This window comes from Camelina sativa, chromosome 11 (genome assembly GCF_030686135.1).
Source record: "Camelina sativa cultivar CO46 ecotype springtype chromosome 11, ASM3068613v1".
NCBI lineage: Eukaryota > Viridiplantae > Streptophyta > Magnoliopsida > Brassicales > Brassicaceae > Camelina > Camelina sativa.
Genome location: NC_141890.1, coordinates 4,199,777 through 4,217,964, shown reverse-complemented (window position 1 = coordinate 4,217,964; position 18,188 = coordinate 4,199,777). Strand labels below are relative to the sequence as shown.

At 35.8% G+C, this 18,188-nt stretch overlaps 7 protein-coding genes across 9 annotated transcripts; all 7 read right to left on the bottom strand.

The window, feature by feature from the left end:
• Window positions 1-1,043: 1,043 nt before the first annotated feature.
• Window positions 1,044-2,270, bottom strand: LOC104721624 (uncharacterized). The gene is made up of 2 exons (XM_010439653.3): window positions 2,044-2,270; window positions 1,044-1,553 (listed from the first exon to the last, which is right to left on the bottom strand). Exons 1-2 carry the CDS (start codon window positions 2,174-2,176, stop codon window positions 1,237-1,239), a joined length of 450 nt encoding a protein of 149 aa, XP_010437955.2. The 5' UTR covers window positions 2,177-2,270; the 3' UTR covers window positions 1,044-1,236.
• Window positions 2,271-3,031: 761 nt separating this feature from the next.
• LOC104721623 (uncharacterized) lies at window positions 3,032-3,754 on the bottom strand. Its single transcript, XM_010439652.3, has 2 exons — window positions 3,596-3,754; window positions 3,032-3,495 (listed from the first exon to the last, which is right to left on the bottom strand). The coding sequence occupies exons 1-2, from the start codon at window positions 3,654-3,656 to the stop codon at window positions 3,179-3,181; spliced, it is 378 nt and encodes a 125-aa protein (XP_010437954.1). The 5' UTR covers window positions 3,657-3,754; the 3' UTR covers window positions 3,032-3,178.
• Window positions 3,755-4,052: 298 nt separating this feature from the next.
• On the bottom strand, window positions 4,053-4,847 carry LOC104721622 (uncharacterized). The gene is made up of 2 exons (XM_010439651.3): window positions 4,706-4,847; window positions 4,053-4,516 (listed from the first exon to the last, which is right to left on the bottom strand). The coding sequence occupies exons 1-2, from the start codon at window positions 4,764-4,766 to the stop codon at window positions 4,203-4,205; spliced, it is 375 nt and encodes a 124-aa protein (XP_010437953.1). The 5' UTR covers window positions 4,767-4,847; the 3' UTR covers window positions 4,053-4,202.
• A 710-nt stretch (window positions 4,848-5,557) lies between these two features.
• On the bottom strand, window positions 5,558-8,569 carry LOC104721619 (hydroxyproline O-galactosyltransferase HPGT2). 2 transcript variants are annotated; one of them, XR_015571771.1, is made up of 12 exons: window positions 8,089-8,496; window positions 7,717-7,780; window positions 7,543-7,592; window positions 7,272-7,456; window positions 7,148-7,201; window positions 6,973-7,045; window positions 6,739-6,862; window positions 6,553-6,640; window positions 6,394-6,444; window positions 6,229-6,300; window positions 6,003-6,115; window positions 5,558-5,853 (listed from the first exon to the last, which is right to left on the bottom strand). XR_015571771.1 is itself a non-coding variant. In XM_087473853.1 (12 exons), exons 1-12 carry the CDS (start codon window positions 8,424-8,426, stop codon window positions 5,831-5,833), a joined length of 1,242 nt encoding a protein of 413 aa, XP_087329979.1. In that variant the 5' UTR covers window positions 8,427-8,569; the 3' UTR covers window positions 5,558-5,830. The 2 variants fall into 2 exon arrangements, 1 of the variants encoding a protein (XP_087329979.1); XM_087473853.1 differs by having other exon boundaries at window positions 7,141-7,201; window positions 8,089-8,569.
• A 53-nt stretch (window positions 8,570-8,622) lies between these two features.
• LOC104721618 (ER membrane protein complex subunit 7 homolog) lies at window positions 8,623-11,381 on the bottom strand. The gene is made up of 7 exons (XM_087473854.1): window positions 10,939-11,381; window positions 10,562-10,608; window positions 9,788-9,887; window positions 9,493-9,556; window positions 9,278-9,394; window positions 9,075-9,183; window positions 8,623-8,962 (listed from the first exon to the last, which is right to left on the bottom strand). Exons 1-7 carry the CDS (start codon window positions 11,034-11,036, stop codon window positions 8,877-8,879), a joined length of 621 nt encoding a protein of 206 aa, XP_087329980.1. The 5' UTR covers window positions 11,037-11,381; the 3' UTR covers window positions 8,623-8,876.
• Window positions 11,382-11,391: 10 nt separating this feature from the next.
• Window positions 11,392-14,134, bottom strand: LOC104721617 (putative transporter C405.03c). Of its 2 annotated transcripts, XM_010439647.3 has the most exons (8): window positions 13,686-14,134; window positions 13,015-13,413; window positions 12,689-12,906; window positions 12,407-12,477; window positions 12,197-12,298; window positions 11,967-12,084; window positions 11,686-11,821; window positions 11,392-11,597 (listed from the first exon to the last, which is right to left on the bottom strand). In XM_010439647.3, the coding sequence occupies exons 1-8, from the start codon at window positions 13,764-13,766 to the stop codon at window positions 11,535-11,537; spliced, it is 1,188 nt and encodes a 395-aa protein (XP_010437949.2). In that variant the 5' UTR covers window positions 13,767-14,134; the 3' UTR covers window positions 11,392-11,534. The 2 variants fall into 2 exon arrangements, with proteins under 2 accessions (XP_010437949.2, XP_010437950.2); XM_010439648.2 differs by lacking the exon at window positions 12,689-12,906 and having other exon boundaries at window positions 12,407-12,494; window positions 13,686-14,132.
• A 1,656-nt stretch (window positions 14,135-15,790) lies between these two features.
• LOC104721616 (vesicle-associated membrane protein 711) lies at window positions 15,791-17,763 on the bottom strand. The gene is made up of 4 exons (XM_010439646.3): window positions 17,302-17,763; window positions 16,867-17,057; window positions 16,596-16,759; window positions 15,791-16,211 (listed from the first exon to the last, which is right to left on the bottom strand). Exons 1-4 carry the CDS (start codon window positions 17,516-17,518, stop codon window positions 16,124-16,126), a joined length of 660 nt encoding a protein of 219 aa, XP_010437948.2. The 5' UTR covers window positions 17,519-17,763; the 3' UTR covers window positions 15,791-16,123.
• Between the last annotated feature and the right edge of the window lie 425 nt (window positions 17,764-18,188).

The following is an 18,188-nucleotide window of genomic DNA, read 5'->3' as shown; positions in this document are numbered from 1 at the left end:
TACCAAGGAATATTCTTAAGTGTGTTTGTCGAAGGCTGAAAATATTGGGCTTATGGACAATTTTTAAAACTTCTTGGTATTGATAATATGGCCGATATGTATTAATCTGTCCCATAGGAAAATGGAAACCGGGTTTTTTTTAAAAACACGCGGATCCTAGCTGTTTGGGTGGGTTTTTTTTCTTTAAATAATTTCTGACACATTTACCATGTTCAATTAATCGATTCCTTTTCCTTTTATATGTATTCAGTGGCAATTGCTGTAAATACAGTGAGGATTTCGGACATTTATAAAAACATACTCCTCTTTTAATTATAAGAAGATACGATTCTCTAGATTTCACAAGAATATATGTAAACAAAATATACTACTTGACAAAAGAAGAAATTATACTACAGTTTAAGAAAGGCATATTGAATCTCTCAATTAATTCTATTTATTTTGGACACTCTAAATTTTAGGAATTTTGAATGGAATTGAAAGATTTAGATGAATTTAAAAGTAAATTTTGGAGAATTAAGGTATCAAATTCAAATATAGTTGGTTTTAGACTTTTAGTCAAAATTTCACATATTTAAGGAAAGTCATATTCAATGATTTATAAATATTAAATTACATTTCTAAGAACAGCATATTTTCTTCCTAAACGAAATCCTAAATTCAATTCAATTCAATAAAAATGTTAGTTTACACAATCGGCCAACTGGTTTTGAAAGCATGCCTACCACAAGTATGAATTTAAAATTTTGGTAAATAAGTAGCCAAAAACATTGAATTTTTGATGGCAATGGATCAAACCTTTGAGAAATGAGTGTTTAATCGCAAGATTGAAGAATCATCATCGAAGAAATACATTAAAAATCTATGTGTGACAATAGATGAGAATAAAGACGCAAGTGAGAGAGAGAAATATGATTAAGACCATGACGAAGGCGAAGGCGCAAACAAAGAAGATGATCAAAGAGGTGAGGTAGAAGAAGAGTACGCATGATATATGATGATGAAGTTGAAGACAATAGAGAAAGATCAATAAGAAGATGAAGAAGAGGAAATGATAACAGGCGTTATTTCTCTGTAGATCATATGCCAATTAGTCTTCTAACATTTCTGTATGTAACTCAAGTTTCACACAAGAAGTCATAACATCTTCGTCCTTGAGTCGCAAGAAATATATGATGATAACATTTCTACTAAATGTTTTTTTTTTTTTAATAAGAAGTTGTAACAACGAAGAAATCAGTTCATGCAACTTGGGTCGACCGTGGAACCAACGGGTCTGAAGATGTAAGGCTGGCCGGCGTAAGCGAACTGAGCGGTTGCGCCAGCTGGCAAAGCTGCTCCTATAATCAGAAGACACGTGTTTCCTTGTGGCTTAAGCAGCCATGGCTTGACAGGCTTCGCAGGAGCAAACCCTCCGCAAGACAGTGTCACCTGCTTCTGAAGACAATTACACGTGTTGGTTACCGTCACTTTCCACTCCGGTTGTCCAGCGATTTCTCTCCCGGTTCTCACCGTTCCGATCCGGATCAAACCGAAAGTGCAGCGGCACAGTCCTGCCGGTTATTGTTTCATGCTCTCTTTCATTAGTTTTGTAACTCAGGATAATAATTGATTATCAAAAAAAAAAAAAAAAAAAAAAACTGATGCATGAAGTCATGGACATATATTATAATGGTATTTTTGGACAACAAGTCATAAGCATGATATTAAGAATGTTGAATCCTGTTTAAGCTATATATATAGTAGCATCCCCAAGGAAAAAAAAAACGACATGATCGAAGACCAAATATACCAAAGTAAACGTAACTGAAATCGAACTAAAGATCGGAGACCGTAAACGCTTTAATTACAACGAATTAACCAAGTGAGATTCAATCTTAGTTCAGACTATATATATATTTCTATATGATCCAAAAAGCGAGATCAAAACCGATCATTCCTAATTGAAACTGGATTAGACGACACTCCAAGATGATGATTAAAGGCAATAAGGCATGAAACTACATACGAAAAGGTTGGTCGAGATTCGATTGATTAATTTACCTTGAGAGAACATAGAGAGAACGAGAAAAACAACAAAACATTTACGGGCAAATACCATTGTCAATTTGTTGTTGTTACTTGTGTTTATGGAGAGAGAGAGAACGAGAGATGAGCGACTCCAATTTATATACATTTCATATGTTTAATTCTCTGTTGCTGCCTTAAATTATGTAGATACGATGCTTGGTTTCATAAAACTAGAGTAACATATTTTAGACGAAAAAGGACAATAAAAAGAAGAAAAAGTAAAGAAAGAAAATAATACTATACTATAATCAAGTAATTGTTTAAAGTTGTTAAATATATATATATATATATATATATATATATATAAATCATTAATATGAGACTAATAAATTAATATATACTGTAATAAGTTAATCATATAGTCTAAAATCAAATCCTAAATCTAAAAATGTTAAATTTAAATAATTTAAATTTAAATTAATATGAGACTAATAAATTTAAATAAATTTAAATAATTTAACTCTTAATGTAAACGTTGAATCCAAAATAGTGTATTTATTATTTGTTTTATTAATTTAAACCGTTTTAAAGATTAATTTAATATTAATACATATCTTTTCTCTAAGAATTCATTTTCTTCTTAAATGAGTTTACACTATTGGACGGTGCATGTTTCCTCTCTTTGCTGACATGAAGATGATCAGTTACGACTTACGTCACGTAACGTTCGTGTTTGCATTATTTTAATTTAGACTTGTAATTAAACAGCTTCTGAATTCTATCGTTCATATCATGGCGAATGACCATTTAAACTGTACTTCATGAGGAGCCAGTGGATCTTATTGCCTTTTGAATCGTTCAACTGAAACTCTCTCGACTCTTCGTTTCTTCTCTAGGGTTTCAGTATTTTGTCTAGATCGTTTCATCTCCTCGTGGTTAATATATATTCTCAACTCTCGAGGTTTATTACCCGGTTCTAATTCTTGGTTTCTCTTCTCATGCAAATAATTAAATAGCAAACTTTTGTTTGAAAAGTCTTTATTAATCTCAAGCAGATGAATCTGACAACTTTTTGTTTAAGCCAACAAAAATCATCAATTACATATATGCCCAAGTAAGTAAAATAACATGAACTGAAGCAAGACCGGATCAAACCGGGTAGAAAATATCAAGAGCAAGCGATGCTGCCGGAGAGGATCTTGAGGTCGAAGCTCGTGTCCCATACGTACTTGAAACTGAAGTCATGGAACGCCGAGTCTTTGTAGAGGAGACAGATATCACCGGACTTGGATACCACGGAATCGGGGATGGGAGTGACCGATTGGAAACCGACACATGACATCGTTGTGAAAGTGAAATAGCAGGGAGACGAATTCATCACTTTCACTTCCCACTCCGGTTTGTTCTTTACCATTTTTCCGGTCTTCGATTGTTTCACCGAAAGGCTCTTGAGAGAATAAAAATTACCGGCGTCAGACCCATACCCTAATTATATTCCAAGGAAAAGACAAATTATTGTCTGATTAACAACACTAAATGAGAATAATATGAATAAGATAATCGTGTTCACGATATATATACGTACCTTGGGTGACAAAGGCAAAGAAGAGAACGAGGCAAAGGAATTTGCAAGCCTTTGTTGTCATTGCCTGACCTTTGGATGATCTAGTAGAGATTTTAGAAAATGTAGCAATCAGTCAATATATGAGTATAAATTGTGATTCTAGTATTTATATAGGGAAGGGAAGGGAATGGAAGGGAAGTAAGTAGGGAACCATTGGGCCTAATAAGATAAGAATCTATGAGAAATTGCCACTTGTTTGTTATAAACATCTATAGAAGTCTCATTTTCTATGTTTTTCACCGTTTGACTGTTCTTTTTATTTATTTATTCGCATGTTTGACCTGAATAACCATCTAAACACTAAAATTACTCCAAAAAAAAAATAATGCAAACACGAATGTTACGTGACGTAAGTCGTTTCTGATATCTCCAGTATTAACATAAAGTGAATTGAAAAATTAACAGAAAAGGTAAGCAATAGTATAATAACGAGCATCTTTATTAATCCGTAAACTAATGATTAGGACAACAGTTAGGTAAGTATCATCAGTTTCATATGCCCAATGAACAACAAAACAAACATGAACCAAAACGGAATCAAACCGAAAAAGACGGGTAGAAATTAAATTTAAGGGCAAACGATGACGCCGTCGATGACCTTGAGGTCGAAGCTGGTGTCCCATACGTATTTGAAAACGAAGTCCACGTGCGGGAAGATGAAATTACCGGCGTTGAGGAGACAAATGTCGCCTGATTTCGACAACGACGAGGTAGGGACGGGAGTGACCGATTTGAAACCGACACATAACAACTTTGCGTACTGGAATTTGCACCTAATACAAGGGTTCCTTACTCTCACTTCCCACTCCGGTTTGTTCTCAATCATTTTTCCGGTCTTCGATTGTTTCACTGATAGGTAATTTAGATGACAGTCTCCATACCCTTCCAAATTTCCCAAGGATAAACAAAGTTATATATTAATTTCCTTTATGTAATAACAAAGATATATAAATTTTCTTTTTAATTACATAATATAATATAATTTGAATTTGAATTATATAATATAATATATAATACGAATTTGATACTATAATATAATTGTGTTTGTATGAATAGTGTATATAAATATACCTTGGTTGATGAATGCGAAGACTAGAACAAGGCAAAGGAGTTTGCAAGCGTTTGATGCCATTGTTTGTCCTTCTTTGGAGTTTTTTTTTCTCAAAGAATTTTGGAAAACGTACGTAGTAACTATGAGTATTGTGGTGGGTGTTCAAATGTGATGTTCGTCTTTTTTATAGGGAGGCGTTGGTGTTAATTTATATATTACAATTTTTTTTTGGATAGTCATGACTTTAACTTACTTGTTGCAATTTAGTCATAACTTATGGTATGCAAATAGAAAACCTATGGTATGGAAACTAATAATTTTGTTTAAAGGTTTATTCAATTATTAGGTTAAAGTTATTGCCTTTGTTTTGTTTAAAGGCTGAAGCTAATTCTTTGACCGCAATGTTTATTTGAGTCAAAACTATTTTGGTAGGATTCTGAATTTGAAGTACAACTTTTGAAGTACTTTTCTTTGTTGTATAAAGGAAGTATATTTATGTGGTGCTTAAAATATTTTTGTTGTATTATTTGAGTCCCACCTCCACCATGTAATATTTTCTGTACCGATTCAAGTCGTGTGTTGAACTTCTTTGGTTATGTTAAACCAGTTGAATAACGCATGAAATTAGGCAAATGAGAGCCGGCCGTTTTTGTTTTATCAGCAAGTTTTCAAATCTGTTCCACTTTAAATTTTATTGTCATGTTTAGAACTTTATAATTTTTATTTCCACTATAAATTCATTAACACATTCAAAAATTGACGTATGAGATATTCTGTTAATATTTGAATTATATTGTCATTTACATCTATCTACACATACTATTTTGATATTATTAACCAGAAAATAACAAAATAAAAAGTCTTCTCAGAGATTGAGCTAAAATGGACGGAGAAATGATAAACAACGGAAAAATTATACTTCATTCACAACTATACCATTCCCCCATTTTCTTACTCCAAAGCTCAAGGGATGTGTCCTAATCACAAACTGTAACAAATGGCCTAATCATACTCATTCTAACAAAACGAATTATAAATTTGGTTTCGGGTCCAAGAATTTGCTTCAAAGAGGATCGAAGCACCATGAATGCAATGAGAAACCGTCGTGACTTTGCTTGGGGCCAAGAGGATCAGCTATGCATCGATCATGCCATGGAACATACTTTTTCTGCAAAATAAACAGATTTACATTGGTTGTAAATTTAACAAGCTGCTGCTAAGACCAAATGATTTGTGGTCTAACATCACAAAACAAAACCTAAGCATTCTTCAGTTAATCATGAGAATAATTTTTGTGAGAGATTTTAGTATTCACACCTTGTCTTGTGCTGCTGCAGCAAAGGCGATTGTCGTCTATATATGTTGCCTGGACGCCAATCATCCATGATCCAATTGTGGTATCATCAAACGCATAGGTCTTCAACAATCCACTACATTTATATGTACACCGAGGAAAGATATAAACCATGATTATGAACTTAGGTTTGTGTGACATATATACTCTTTGTGAGACTAAATCTTCTGCCAAAATGTGAAACCTCACCTGTTTATATTGATATACTGAGCCAGATTTTTGGAGAGTATTACAAGCGAACCAGTTGCATGACGGAAGTACCTATATAGACCGAATAAATAAATTGAGTACACACAACACAGGTCACGAGGGCTTAACATAAACTAGAAGACTTCTGAGGTACAAGACACTTACGATTTGTCATCCCCAAATTTCCACCACTCAGGCTCATACCATTGACTTCCCCTGTATACCACAAAGAAATCACCCATAAAATATGAGAATGAGAATGTTCATAGTCACAGCTTAGAAGTCTCAATTATGTGAACTGAAGATAGTAGAGAATATACGAACTCTTCAGTAATCACATCTCCAGACTTCATGCACCCAATGTAAGCACCATCTTGACCACGGCGGGTTTCAAGAAGCCCAATCATCCCCTCTGTTAGATCGAAAACATGTCACTCAAGGACATCGTTGCTATTCTGATTGGACCAAAAATAGCTTTGCAAGACAAAGACATGAAAGAGAAAGTATTACCAAGATCTAGGTCCACGTTGTCATCAACTTTGACATAAAACTCTGCATCCCAATTCTGAACAGCAGCACTGTAGAAGAACTTCACTTTCTTCGGTAACTCTTCTTGGGCTTCCTCGTGATTCTCCTAATAATCCATCATATTTCGAGAGAAAATATAGATTGGAAGCCACATCAGTAAGACGAAATTTAAATAAGCAGGCAACAAAAAGAAGCAAAAGAGTTATCGTTACTTACAAGAATCAAAAAGTCTTTAGTTGCACGATTTTCTTCGTCAATTTTCCTATCTAGGCTATCACCTCGGTTAGCACTGGCAATTTATAAAGCATTAACATTAGACCGTGAAAAACTTTGCAATTGAAAACAAAATTCTAAAGAAATGAAGACGAAAGTGAGTAGGAAAACCTCCGACCAATCACAAAGCGTATGACAACTCCTCTTTCCTCAAGTTTTTTCAGAGCATCATCTAAAGAGAAGAAAGTTTCATAAGAGAAAACTTATGTATCGTACCAAAACAAAGCAGGTGATAATTCTACCTCGTGGCATCCAAGAGCCTCTAAACTTATTGCGCTTCAAGTGACTTCCAAAGCCTGTGTAAACTCCAATAACAGCAAGCATCTTCTTCCCTGAAGAAGAGACACTTTTCTGGTTTTTAAGATAGCCTTCACTCTTTGCCTGTGCCAACTCCATTTCAGTTTCAACAATTCTCCTCTCAAGATCTCTATTAAACAGTTACATTGTGTGTTAGTCAGTACATGCAGGATAAGAAAAAACATACAATCATAAATAAATAAAAACCAAACTTACTTGCATCCAAGAACCACAAGCTTGTCCTCCACCGTAAGAACCTTAGGCCTCTATACTCCACAAAGAACATGATCAACATTGAAGACAAAAACATTTAATTAGTGAAAATGACTCGTCTGAAGGGATACTAGTTTCTAACTTTCTAATTCAAAAGAGGCACAAGGAATAACCAACCTGATCATAATTATTCTTAAGCACAGTATTGAGTGCTGCTCTGTACTGCGCATCTTGCCATAACCTAATACAAGTAAGAAACAAACACCACCATAATAGAGATCAGAATCAACTGATACCAACCCGAAAAACACATTGCAATACAGTTATATCTGATATTATATAAATCTAGCATCTGCGAGATCTATGAATCTATCAACAACAACGAACGAAAACATTGTTCTATCACGATGACGATTCTTAAAACTCCAATAATTCGATTTCGGGATGCAATTCGAAGAACAAATCTAGAATCACTGAGATTTTATTATCACTCCCGAGAAACAAGTCAATCGGAAATAGAGAAAAGGATAAAAGAAAAAAGTGACGTACCGGCCAGCGACGTAGAGCCAAGCAAGGCAAGAGAAGAAGGCTAAGATAAGAGAGGGCTTGGAGTTATTCGGAGACTTGGACGACCTACCTCGCCGGTCTGATTTAGCTGAGACCGTCGTTGGTAAGCTCTCCATCATCTCAATCCACAACGAGAGGGAGAGATACAAATTCTCAGATTCGAAATCGAGAAAGTGAACAAGGAAAGTTAATAGATAATATAATGTAGCTTTGGATTTATGTTTTCCTTGTTCGATTTCTTTTTTGGATTTTCTATAAAAAAAGTGTTTTTTTCTGTTTGGCAAAGGAACCGTTTCTTTGTGGTCGTCGGCGATCATCATTACGATTTGAGGTGACGATAAAACAAGTTTTGAACACTCTGATACACTCAGCGGGTTACCATCATCACAATAAACAACTCAACATGCATACATCGGAAGGGTTTATAAACATTGTGGAAACATGTAAATTTTATTTTTGATTTGGATAGTAGGATTCGTGTAATGGACTTAATAAAACATTCTAAACCAAAAAAAATAATAGAAGAGAGCAATTCATTAATCATGAATAAAAAGACCAAAAAAAAAAAACAATGCACACACTTAATGTCAGTTTCCAACAGTCTCTACAACTAACCAATCTTGTAAACCCAATGTTAGATCGCTTTAAGGAATTTGCTGTCGCTAATTTCTTCCAAGCCTATCCTTGAAACTTGTTTTTAACTCTTTATACAAGTTAAAAAAACCTTTGTGTCTTGGGACTGTTGGTTAACGCTGCTGAAGAAAGAACTATCAGCGACTAGCTGGCAATAAGCTAGAGAGTGAAGGCACTCCTTGGCTTCTCATCTGCTCTTGTGCGCTCTTCATTTCCTCTGGATCTGTTTATCACACATACCAACAATTAGGTTCAGTAAAGGTTTAAAGAGCTCTAAGAGATTAGGTACACTGTGAACTGCTTATGGATTCAAGTGAAGGGTTAGAGAAGTGTACCTATGTTTTCCATCAACTTGGGCATTAAGAACACAACAACGACCATGAATCCCACCATAAGACCCATTGGACTTTTCGCAATTGCCATAACGTTGAAAGGCTCTCGCATCTGTGCAAATGGTACATGATCGATCAGAGAACAGGAGAAAGAAGCATATATAGCTAAAACTAAACGAGAAGAAGACACAGTATGAAGTATTCACCTCGTAGTATTGCTCTGCTCGCAGTGGCTCCAGAACCAGCTCAGTAAGACTCCTCCTGGTTTCTGTTAGTGTTGCTTGAACCTTGCCATTATGTCGAGCACTAACATCAACTCGCACCTAATTGAAATCATTGATTGACAAATGAGAACTGAGTTCTTTAAAAAAAAAGATGTCGTTCAGGATATCATAGAATATTGCAACTAAAAAACTCTTACTGGAGAAAAGAAGTAGCCCATCGCATAAACTTCAATCAGATGAGTCCCAGCTGGCACTTTGTGGCTTTGAAATTAGATTAGTAAAGGAAAACGAAACTCTTATTTTAACAACACAATACAGTATCAAGTTTTCTCAACCTACTACATCTACCAATATTAACACCAAAAGCTACAGATGACGTATATGAAAGATGTCTAAGGAACCAATTAGTAGATGTCATGAGTAAATAACCCAACATATAAAATTTTAAAGATACTACAGGAAATATTATTTGAAGAAAGAAAAATAGGATACAATGTAAAGTATCCATCGGGCCTGAGGAAAGTAACATTCTGTCCACCATTGAGTATAACTTTGATATTTGAGAATTTTGCTGCATGACCAATCACTGTGCCTGCCATAATAACTTCAACATTAGTTTGCAAAAAAAAAGAGAGTAGTGAGGCTATTACATAATGGAAACGAGATGGAGTTTAAAGTATCATGTAGTTAGAACTTTAGAATAATAGGAAGCACTCAAAGACAATAATGACAGAAACTACATTGTCGAAAAAACAGTACTCAAACTAAAAAACAATTGAAAAAAACAAATGTATCTGCTCATATCCATGAGCAAACACTACTCTTAAGCCAGTCTACTTATCGAGATATCGTACTACATAGCAAGTTCCTACATTGAAAACTCCCCAATGGGTCTGTAAGGTATAGAGGGAAATATGCATACAGAATTACTATAGATCTACCCTAGTTTCTCACTAGGTGACACTATATAGAGCCACGGATATACATGAGAAGCTTAAGATCAATTACACAAAGCAAACAAACACACAGATAATACCAGTGGAAGTTGCATAACAGCTAGGCGTAATAACAGCCACTGATCTGCTATTTTAGACTCACAGATTTATTAGAAGAAATAAATTGTAGTAGATAGTTGGATTTTTTCCTTTGAACAATGCCATGAAACCGGAGGCTTAGAAAATCAGATAATTGACAGATAAACCCCAAAAAGATAGCAAATTGAGTAAATAATTGAAGAATAACTACAAGGCAAAGGAAGAAACTTACTTGCTGGGATCCTTACTCTACCCGTGATCGTGTAGCTATCCTCAGACCTGTATGAAAAAGGAAAGAATGAATTGAACAGCTGAATTCAAAGACAGCAAAAAGCTGGTAAATTTACTAACATCCTTAGATGTATTAAATTTCATCAAGTAAGTAGATCAAATTGAAATCAAAGTTGCTAAAAATCATCAACCCAAAAGCTTAAAGAAGGTATCACGATCACTGAACCACGAATTAAGAGGCTAATGCTAAAAGGATATAAAAGGAGCTACTAAAGCAGGAAATAAAACATTAAAAGCTCTCTAACAGCAGCTGTAACGCAGGTAAAAATAATCAAAATAAATTTAGATGATTTGTAGGATGATTGAAAGATTGATTACCCAGATGAGATCGGAAGATTGGAAGCGAAGAAGAAGAAGAGAGAAATATGGCAGACGAACAAAGCGAGAAGGGAAGTGGATCTAAGAATCGGCGCCATGGTCGTCGTCCGCAAATCGTCCAAATCCCAAAACGACCAGTTTTGTTTTATATAATCTCGTCCGATCTCAGGAAAGTAGAGAACAACAAAACAGAACAATAATGCGAACTAAACCTTCTGACGCTGCAAGAAGGTTTTCGATTTAACCAAACGTTAAATGTGTGATTTAGTCCTTTGTAAATTGTGGTTAAGCTAACAAACCATCATTAGTGTTTTCCAAGATCTTTCGATAAATTCCGGAGTAGTCCGGTCCGATCATGGGAATTGGTTAGTTTTGATATTTAAGAGCGAGTCAAATCATATTTTTCATTCTTTCATATTAGGCTCAACAACAACTCTCTCTACGTTGGGGTAATGATCTAATCACATTCTTATCTTTCATTTCATTAAACAGGGAAAATCCCCTTTTAGCTTTCAATTCAACCAAGAATCTATGACACATTTCTTCTACCAACAAATACCACACAAAAAAAGAACAAAGAACAAAGAATCATCCTGCTACAAACCAAGCTTCTTTGAGAACAAGTCCGATATGTTAGCTATTACGAATCCAGCAAACACCTGAAAACAAAAACACACAAACGTTCTTGAGCATCAGGGTAATTATTCCTCTTCTCATATTTTGATAGAACATGAGTTTTTTAGTTACCTGAGTAGAGCCAAGAATGTATATGGCGGAATAATGCCGACCATGAATCATCATGTCAGCAACCATTGCAAGCGGAATTGTGAGAGACATGCCCAGTGTTGCTACCAGTGGAGTCGTCCAGACCACAGAAAGTGCCCTTTTGATTACAAAAAGTACGAAGTAAGATATAACTATATAAGTAATTCTCTTAACATTTACACACCTCTTTCTAGGAGCTAGCCTATCAATAAACTAGAGACTTGTCAGTATCAAGCTGACAACATAGAATCATTGAAACATACCAAAAATAGTCAGAGAGGACACTTCCAACAAAACCGTTGGCTAAGACAACTTCATCAACTTTTACAGAGTGTGGTATCGTAAACTTGGGTTCGATCCCTAGTGCTGTCAATGGCCACACTGAAACAAACAACCAAACTTTTGATTAAGAGACAAACGATTCCCTGTCGCATATGGTATGTTTTGGATTATACACTTGCAATACTAAATAATATGGAAGATATTGGTATACCAAGCCACCAAAGAGCAACAAGTGTGAATAGTCCAATGTATCCAAACAGCTTTTGCACATCAACCCCTTCTCCTTCTTCACCAGCAAACTTCTTAAGAAGCACTGTGTTGTCAATAACAGAAGGGTGGCCACGAGGTTATCCTCCCCAACACACCAAATCCACCAAATCTTTTAATCATTAAAGGATCATATACAAAAACATTTTCTAACCTGTAAATAGTCCATATGAGACTGCAGAGAGAAGTCCAAAGAGATCTCCCATAAGGGACCGTTGCCCGTTGCTAAACACAAATATCAACTGTACGTTAAAAGAATATGGTTGATGAAGTTGGACAACTCATGTAATCAAATGAGACAATTTTGAGCTATCAATTCAGAACACAGTCCAGGGTCAGCTTTTGAATTGAGGTACATACATACACATTCTTTCACTTTCCAAGATGAAACGTCAGAAAAAGATGCATGGTGAAAGAGTTAGGATGGGAAACTTACAGTGACGAATTTAATTGCGAATCATCAGCAGCCCAAGTTTTCCCAAGCGTCGTCATGACCACACCGGCCATGCTGACAAATACAGCAACTACTTTCGACAGGTTCAAAGTATCTTGCCCCAAAAAGACACCAATGAAAAGAGTAAACAGTCCCGAGGTTGAAGACAATACAGTAGTGCTTGCCACACTCGTACGTGCAAGAGCAGCATTGGACAGATACTGTATCATCAAAAAATAGCAAACAGATATCATTACCAAGGGTTAAAAGAAGACACTTTCAAGCACCATCAAAACAATAGACACAGCATAAGGAAAAAAAAAACACACCTCTGTTACAAACCAAATTGGTGCGAGGTAAAGCCCGTACATTGCAATCTGCTTTGTAGTGATAGCTTTCCCCTGTTTCAGAGTCTGCACTTCATCTTTACCTCTACCACCGATCAACGGCCTCTCGTCTTCTTCGTGTGAGGAAAGGTGTTCCTCGCTATCTTTCTTAGTCATAGTCCCTTGAAGTCCCATTTCAATGATTTTGTGCCTCAAAGGAGAACCAAGCTCAACAGAAGAAGACCCGTCGGTCAAAGAAGGAACTTTATTGGTTTTGGAAGAACGTCGATCTAAATACCGACAAAACCAGTCTTTGAGGAATGCAATGGGAAGGTAAACAATCATAAGAGAAGCTCCAAGGTATGTGACTGCAAATGGCTGTTTATATGCTGTAAATATATCCTGGTCAAAATTGAAGTCAAAATGATTCAATAAATTATACAAAGCTGACACATTGTAAAAACAGAGATCTGAATTTGCATTATGCGTATGGTTCATCTATTCTTAATATAGAATCAAACTCTCAAACCACCAATTTGAAGCTCGAAAAGCTCGAAGAACATGAGTGGAAATTGGATCCATATGATTAAACCAAATCCAAACATTCACAACCTAAAAAGAATCAAACTTTAAAAACGAAAAAAGGGGAAATTTAAAGAGGTTAAACATTTCACCTGAGTAACTTCAGCAGAGGTGACCCATATGATAACAACAGTGCCAATCAAGAACAGACCAGCTTTGTATCTCCAACCCATCAAAAAAGGTTTTAAATTGAAACCCAGAAACGAAGAAGATCCAGGTGTTTCAGTGGATCAATACGAAGAGATCTGCTCTTTTAAGATTATTTGACTTCAAAGCTGATGACGAGGGATGAAGGGAGATTGGATTAGAAGAGGTAGAGGAGGACGTGAATCGAAGAAGGCGGTGGAGTGAAGAAGACAAAAAGGGGAAATCCAGAGACGACGAGACAATTGACCATCTCTGAAGAAAAATATTAAATTCGGAAGGAAGGAAGAAGAAGAAGAAGAGTAACCGCGAGGGAAGGAAGGGGACGCTGAGGGAAAGCGTTAGACAAGGAAAAAAACATAACACATTTATTATTTATTTTCTTTTATTATATTGTGTAAGAAAAAGGAATAAATTCACGTTTATACAAAATTATTTTGTGAAGAGTTTAATTGGTTTTATCCAAAATAAAAAGTAAAGACTTTAATTGGACTGTATAATTTTTGGAGGCGTGATCTAGCCGTCTTTTTTTTTTTCCTGTTTTCTAACGATATCTAAACCGTAAAGTGTACGTATTATATAACCGACAGCTTAAAAAATTGTAATAATGTGAAACGACGTTAGTCCATTTCGATATAAGTTTATTTATAGAAGGCATCATCACACTTGAGATTAAGTCTGGATTCCTACGAATATAAGAATTTAGCTAATAGACTGGTCAGTTGTGATCCAATAATTAATAAAAAAAAAATATAATAATATGTCATATATAAAAGATAAATTTCATGTTTTAATTAGTAAATACATTATTCAAACAAGATGTTGTTCAACCAAAATTGATCTTAAAATTATAGAAATGCAAATTTTTTTTTTTGCATGAAAAAAAATTAAAAACTTACATTATTCTAAGATATATAATTCCCCACGCATATATCTATTCTATAAGTTATTTATTTTGCTACTATTAGGTGTCATGACAAGATGTCAAGTTGGTGAGAGAGGTGCGTCAGGCCTTAACTCATACCTATATTTTATTTTATCTTTTTCTCCTCCTGTCTTGCTTTTCTAATAATTTATTTACATTCGATTATGATCAAACTTATGGATGTGAGACTATTTTGCATACGTAGGTTCAAACATGTACAACAAACATCATTTAACTACCGGCAGAGAAACCAAAGTGGCAGATTGCTAGATGTCGTTTACTTTTTGATGCTATTACAACCGATTGTACCCAAATTGGATAAAGTCATTTTATAGAGGTTGAGAAAAGCCCGTGGTGTGTTTTGGTGGTGTCTTTTGGAGCGCCTATTTAGCCTGCTCTATGTTAATGTGGTGGTGGCACTCGTGTTTTTCCCCCGGCTCCAATCCCTTGTCGCCGCGGTCTCCTCGCATTCTTTGCTTTTCGGTGACCTCTTGGTTTAGATCTTTCAACGTGGTGTGGCAAGGTGGCTTTACCTCAGATCCTTCTTCGGGCATTCGACTCTTGGGAACTTGTTCCCTCCCTACATGCTGCTTCCCTTTTCAGGGAGCTGAAGATTCATCATCTTTAGTGCGAGTTAGGTTATTAAAAACCCGTCAGAATCTTTATATTCCAATGTGGCAATTTGTCGTGTTTCGACCGGCAATTCGTTCGTGGACAGCCATTCGCCTCCTCATGTGGACTATCTTCTATGTGGTTCACCCTATCTCCTCGGTTTTTATGCCCCTTTATCTTTGTACAAACTTATATAGTTGTACTTGTTGCTTGTGTCCCTTTTGGTATGTTGGGATGTTGTTGTTCATTAGGAACCTATCCATCTTTGTATTGTTTCCTTCCCATGTAAGTTTTTTGACCGCTGAAAAACTCACTCTAGAAGAGAGTTTCATGTCACTAACTTAATAAAATGGGGTTCGCAGGAAAAAAAAAAAAAAGATGTTGAGAAAAGCCTCCAAACATTAGATCGTAATAGGATGAAAACAAAAATACGTATGTACCAGTAGTCATTCTTTACATCCGGACCCCGATTCACATCCATGATTTAAATAATGAACAAATCCCTTAGCAGAAGACTTTAGAAGTTGGTGGTATGGATTATATGAGAGGAAGTCACACAAAAAAGAACATGACAAGTTGTATGAACATATCAGACAAAACAAGCCTGTTCACTTCCCACTATGTATGTATAGAACGTGATGACAACAAAAATTCACACAGCTTGCAAGGCAATGAGCTTTTACATTGCTCTATAAATAAGAATACTTCATATAAGTGTGAGTTGAAAACATAAGGATTTTAAGCCCCATGAACAAGCCCGAGGAAACAGGAGGCTTACAATCAGATGAGGAGAAAAAAAGTGGCGGCAACACACAGAACCGGGATGGATTCCTTAAGAGATAAAAGCACTTAAATGCAAGATGGTAGAGTAGGTCCATGGCAGAGAAAGGCCACGCCGATGTATATGATCACCAGTAGTAGTACTATTAAGAGAACCCTGCAAGACACACAAACACAGGGTTAGGAACAATGTTCGATTCTTGAAAGATTCTCACTTGAGATCTTGTTCATAAAGGAACAAATTAACAAATGCCAAAATCATTATGTCTCATTTAAGAGTAAAATTTTACGCAAAGGATATGTTTTATTCCATTTCTTCAATACTTGACATTACAAATGCGGAACTTGGGGGGTTGTTAAAGCACTTCACTTGCCATTACAAATGTGAAATTTGAGCGTGAGTAAAGAACTTCACTTGCCATAGTTTAATGGGTTCTAAGGCCATAACTAGTTTTAGCATACGGCCTTGTAATCACAATACTGCAAATAATTCAATTTCATGGATAACCTACAAAACATGTTAAGGTAGTAGGAAACATACGTGAGCTTGCAATTTCTCCACCAGACATTGCTTCTGAAACGACGAGCTTGCTTTCTGAAACGGAATGTATTCCCCTGCATATTGGCGGTTTTATCGACAAGAAGCTCCAAACGTTCACCTCTATCTAGAACTTTGTCAATGTTCTCTATCATGACACCCCGCACCTGTCCAAAACCAAATAGTATGTATTGTCAACGGTAAAGCCAAGACTCAGAACCAAGTATATTTACAAATCCACAGTCAGACTTAACATTTAAAGAGAAACTCAAACCTGATTCAGTTCACCCTTAATCCGGTTAATCCTATCTGCATTAGGATCATTAGAGTAATACTCAATCTGCTGACTGAGAACTCTAGAGAATTCGTCATTCATGGCATAAGCTTGTGCTGTATGAACAGCCCTGGCATAAGTCCGTACGAACCTCTGGTGAATATCCTCAAGAAAGGCAAAAGGAATACTCCCTGACAAATTACATCTCAAATATAAGAACTTTGAATTCATCAGGAATCAATATAAATATCAGAAGGATCATTCACACCAGAACAAAAAAAAGGATTAGACTTTGAATTCCACTGTGACCAAAAGATCGAAAATCCTAAAAACTAGTAAGCCATAGAAGCAGCAGCTCAAGATTCGAGAAAACACATCGAAAACATAAAGGGGTGGGAAAAAGAAGAATAAGGGAGGAGATGGAGGAGGACGTACTTCCGGCGGTTTCTTCAGCCATACAGAGGACGGTGAGGCCATCGGTGCGTTTAACGTGAAAGACGTAGCGATCCTGAGAGTAGGAGACGTTGCTGTCGTCGTTTCCAGGGACCTTCTCGAGGATCTGTTTGGCGATGTTGCTGGCATTCGTAGCCGTGACGCTGAACTCGGAAAGAACTACCGTACCACGAGCCACGAGAGCGTACAGAATCGTCATATCCGTGGATCCCTCCTTCTCCTTGCCGAAATCAAAACAAGGTCAACGAGGGGTTTCCCGCGGAAACAGAGCCTGCAAAGAAGAATGAATAGATCGGTGGATGGATCAATCAAAGAGAGAGAACCAATTAGCTCTTTTTTTTCACCCTTTCTGCATATTATTGAATCTCTCTCTCTCTCCTCTTTCCTCTTGGAGTTTAGCTGGACCTGGAGACCTTTTCGCCTCCTGGCAGATTTTAAAATTATATTTTTTTGATAGCTACGTTGATAACTTGATATATTACAATATTTTTTTTTTAATCAATATAAGGATCAAAATAAATTCACATATTTTATCAAATTAATTTAGTTTTAGTAATAACTGTAAATTTATTTTTAAAAATGTAATATTTTGAAATTTTGATGTTTGAATATATGTTTTTAAAACGTTTAAATTTATAGATATGAAGGATATAATTTTTACATGTTATATCTGAAAGAGTTTGTGTTGTTTACCAAATTATTATGGAGATTAGTAACTTTTGAATAATAAGATATTTTTAAAGTGATACTAATTAGTTTTTCTTTAGTCTTTTGAGGTTTTTTGTGTTTTTTTTTAAATTATGTATATTAAACCTCCGATTTGGTGAAAATGGTGTTTTCGCCTTTTAAATGACCATGTTTTACGTCTT

Bases quoted from the DNA above. Each gene is read 5' to 3' on its own strand.
- LOC104721617 (XM_010439647.3), bottom strand. From the start codon at position 13,766: ATGGGTTGGAGATACAAAGCTGGTCTGTTCTTGATTGGCACTGTTGTT. The intron at 12,907-13,014 runs GTGTGTTTTTTT...TTGATGATACAG, and splicing joins CAATTTGGTTTGTAACAGAG to TATCTGTCCAATGCTGCTCT. The intron at 11,822-11,966 runs GTATGTTTCAAT...TGTAATCAAAAG, and splicing joins GTCCTCTCTGACTATTTTTG to GGCACTTTCTGTGGTCTGGA.
- LOC104721622 (XM_010439651.3), bottom strand. From the start codon at position 4,766: ATGGCATCAAACGCTTGCAAACTCCTTTGCCTTGTTCTAGTCTTCGCA. The intron at 4,517-4,705 runs GTATATTTATAT...GAAATTTGGAAG, and splicing joins CTTCGCATTCATCAACCAAG to GGTATGGAGACTGTCATCTA.
- LOC104721619 (XM_087473853.1), bottom strand. From the start codon at position 8,426: ATGATGATCGCCGACGACCACAAAGAAACGGTTCCTTTGCCAAACAGA. The intron at 6,301-6,393 runs GTAAGTGTCTTG...CGGTCTATATAG, and splicing joins AAATTTGGGGATGACAAATC to GTACTTCCGTCATGCAACTG. The intron at 6,116-6,228 runs GTGAGGTTTCAC...ATATAAATGTAG, and splicing joins CAGTATATCAATATAAACAG to TGGATTGTTGAAGACCTATG.
- LOC104721616 (XM_010439646.3), bottom strand. From the start codon at position 17,518: ATGACGATTCTGTACGCTCTCGTGGCTCGTGGTACGGTAGTTCTTTCC. The intron at 17,058-17,301 runs GTACGTCCTCCT...GTAATTTGTCAG, and splicing joins GGCTGAAGAAACCGCCGGAA to GGAGTATTCCTTTTGCCTTT. The intron at 16,212-16,595 runs GTATGTTTCCTA...TGTGTCTTGCAG, and splicing joins TGGAGAAATTGCAAGCTCAC to GGTTCTCTTAATAGTACTAC.
- LOC104721623 (XM_010439652.3), bottom strand. From the start codon at position 3,656: ATGACAACAAAGGCTTGCAAATTCCTTTGCCTCGTTCTCTTCTTTGCC. The intron at 3,496-3,595 runs GTACGTATATAT...GAATATAATTAG, and splicing joins CTTTGCCTTTGTCACCCAAG to GGTATGGGTCTGACGCCGGT.
- LOC104721624 (XM_010439653.3), bottom strand. From the start codon at position 2,176: ATGTATATAAATTGGAGTCGCTCATCTCTCGTTCTCTCTCTCTCCATA. The intron at 1,554-2,043 runs GTAAATTAATCA...AATAACCGGCAG, and splicing joins TCTCTCTATGTTCTCTCAAG to GACTGTGCCGCTGCACTTTC.
- LOC104721618 (XM_087473854.1), bottom strand. From the start codon at position 11,036: ATGGCGCCGATTCTTAGATCCACTTCCCTTCTCGCTTTGTTCGTCTGC. The intron at 9,888-10,561 runs GTAAGTTTCTTC...TTATTATGGCAG, and splicing joins TAGAGTAAGGATCCCAGCAA to GCACAGTGATTGGTCATGCA. The intron at 9,184-9,277 runs GTGAATACTTCA...CCATTTGCACAG, and splicing joins GAGCAGAGCAATACTACGAG to ATGCGAGAGCCTTTCAACGT.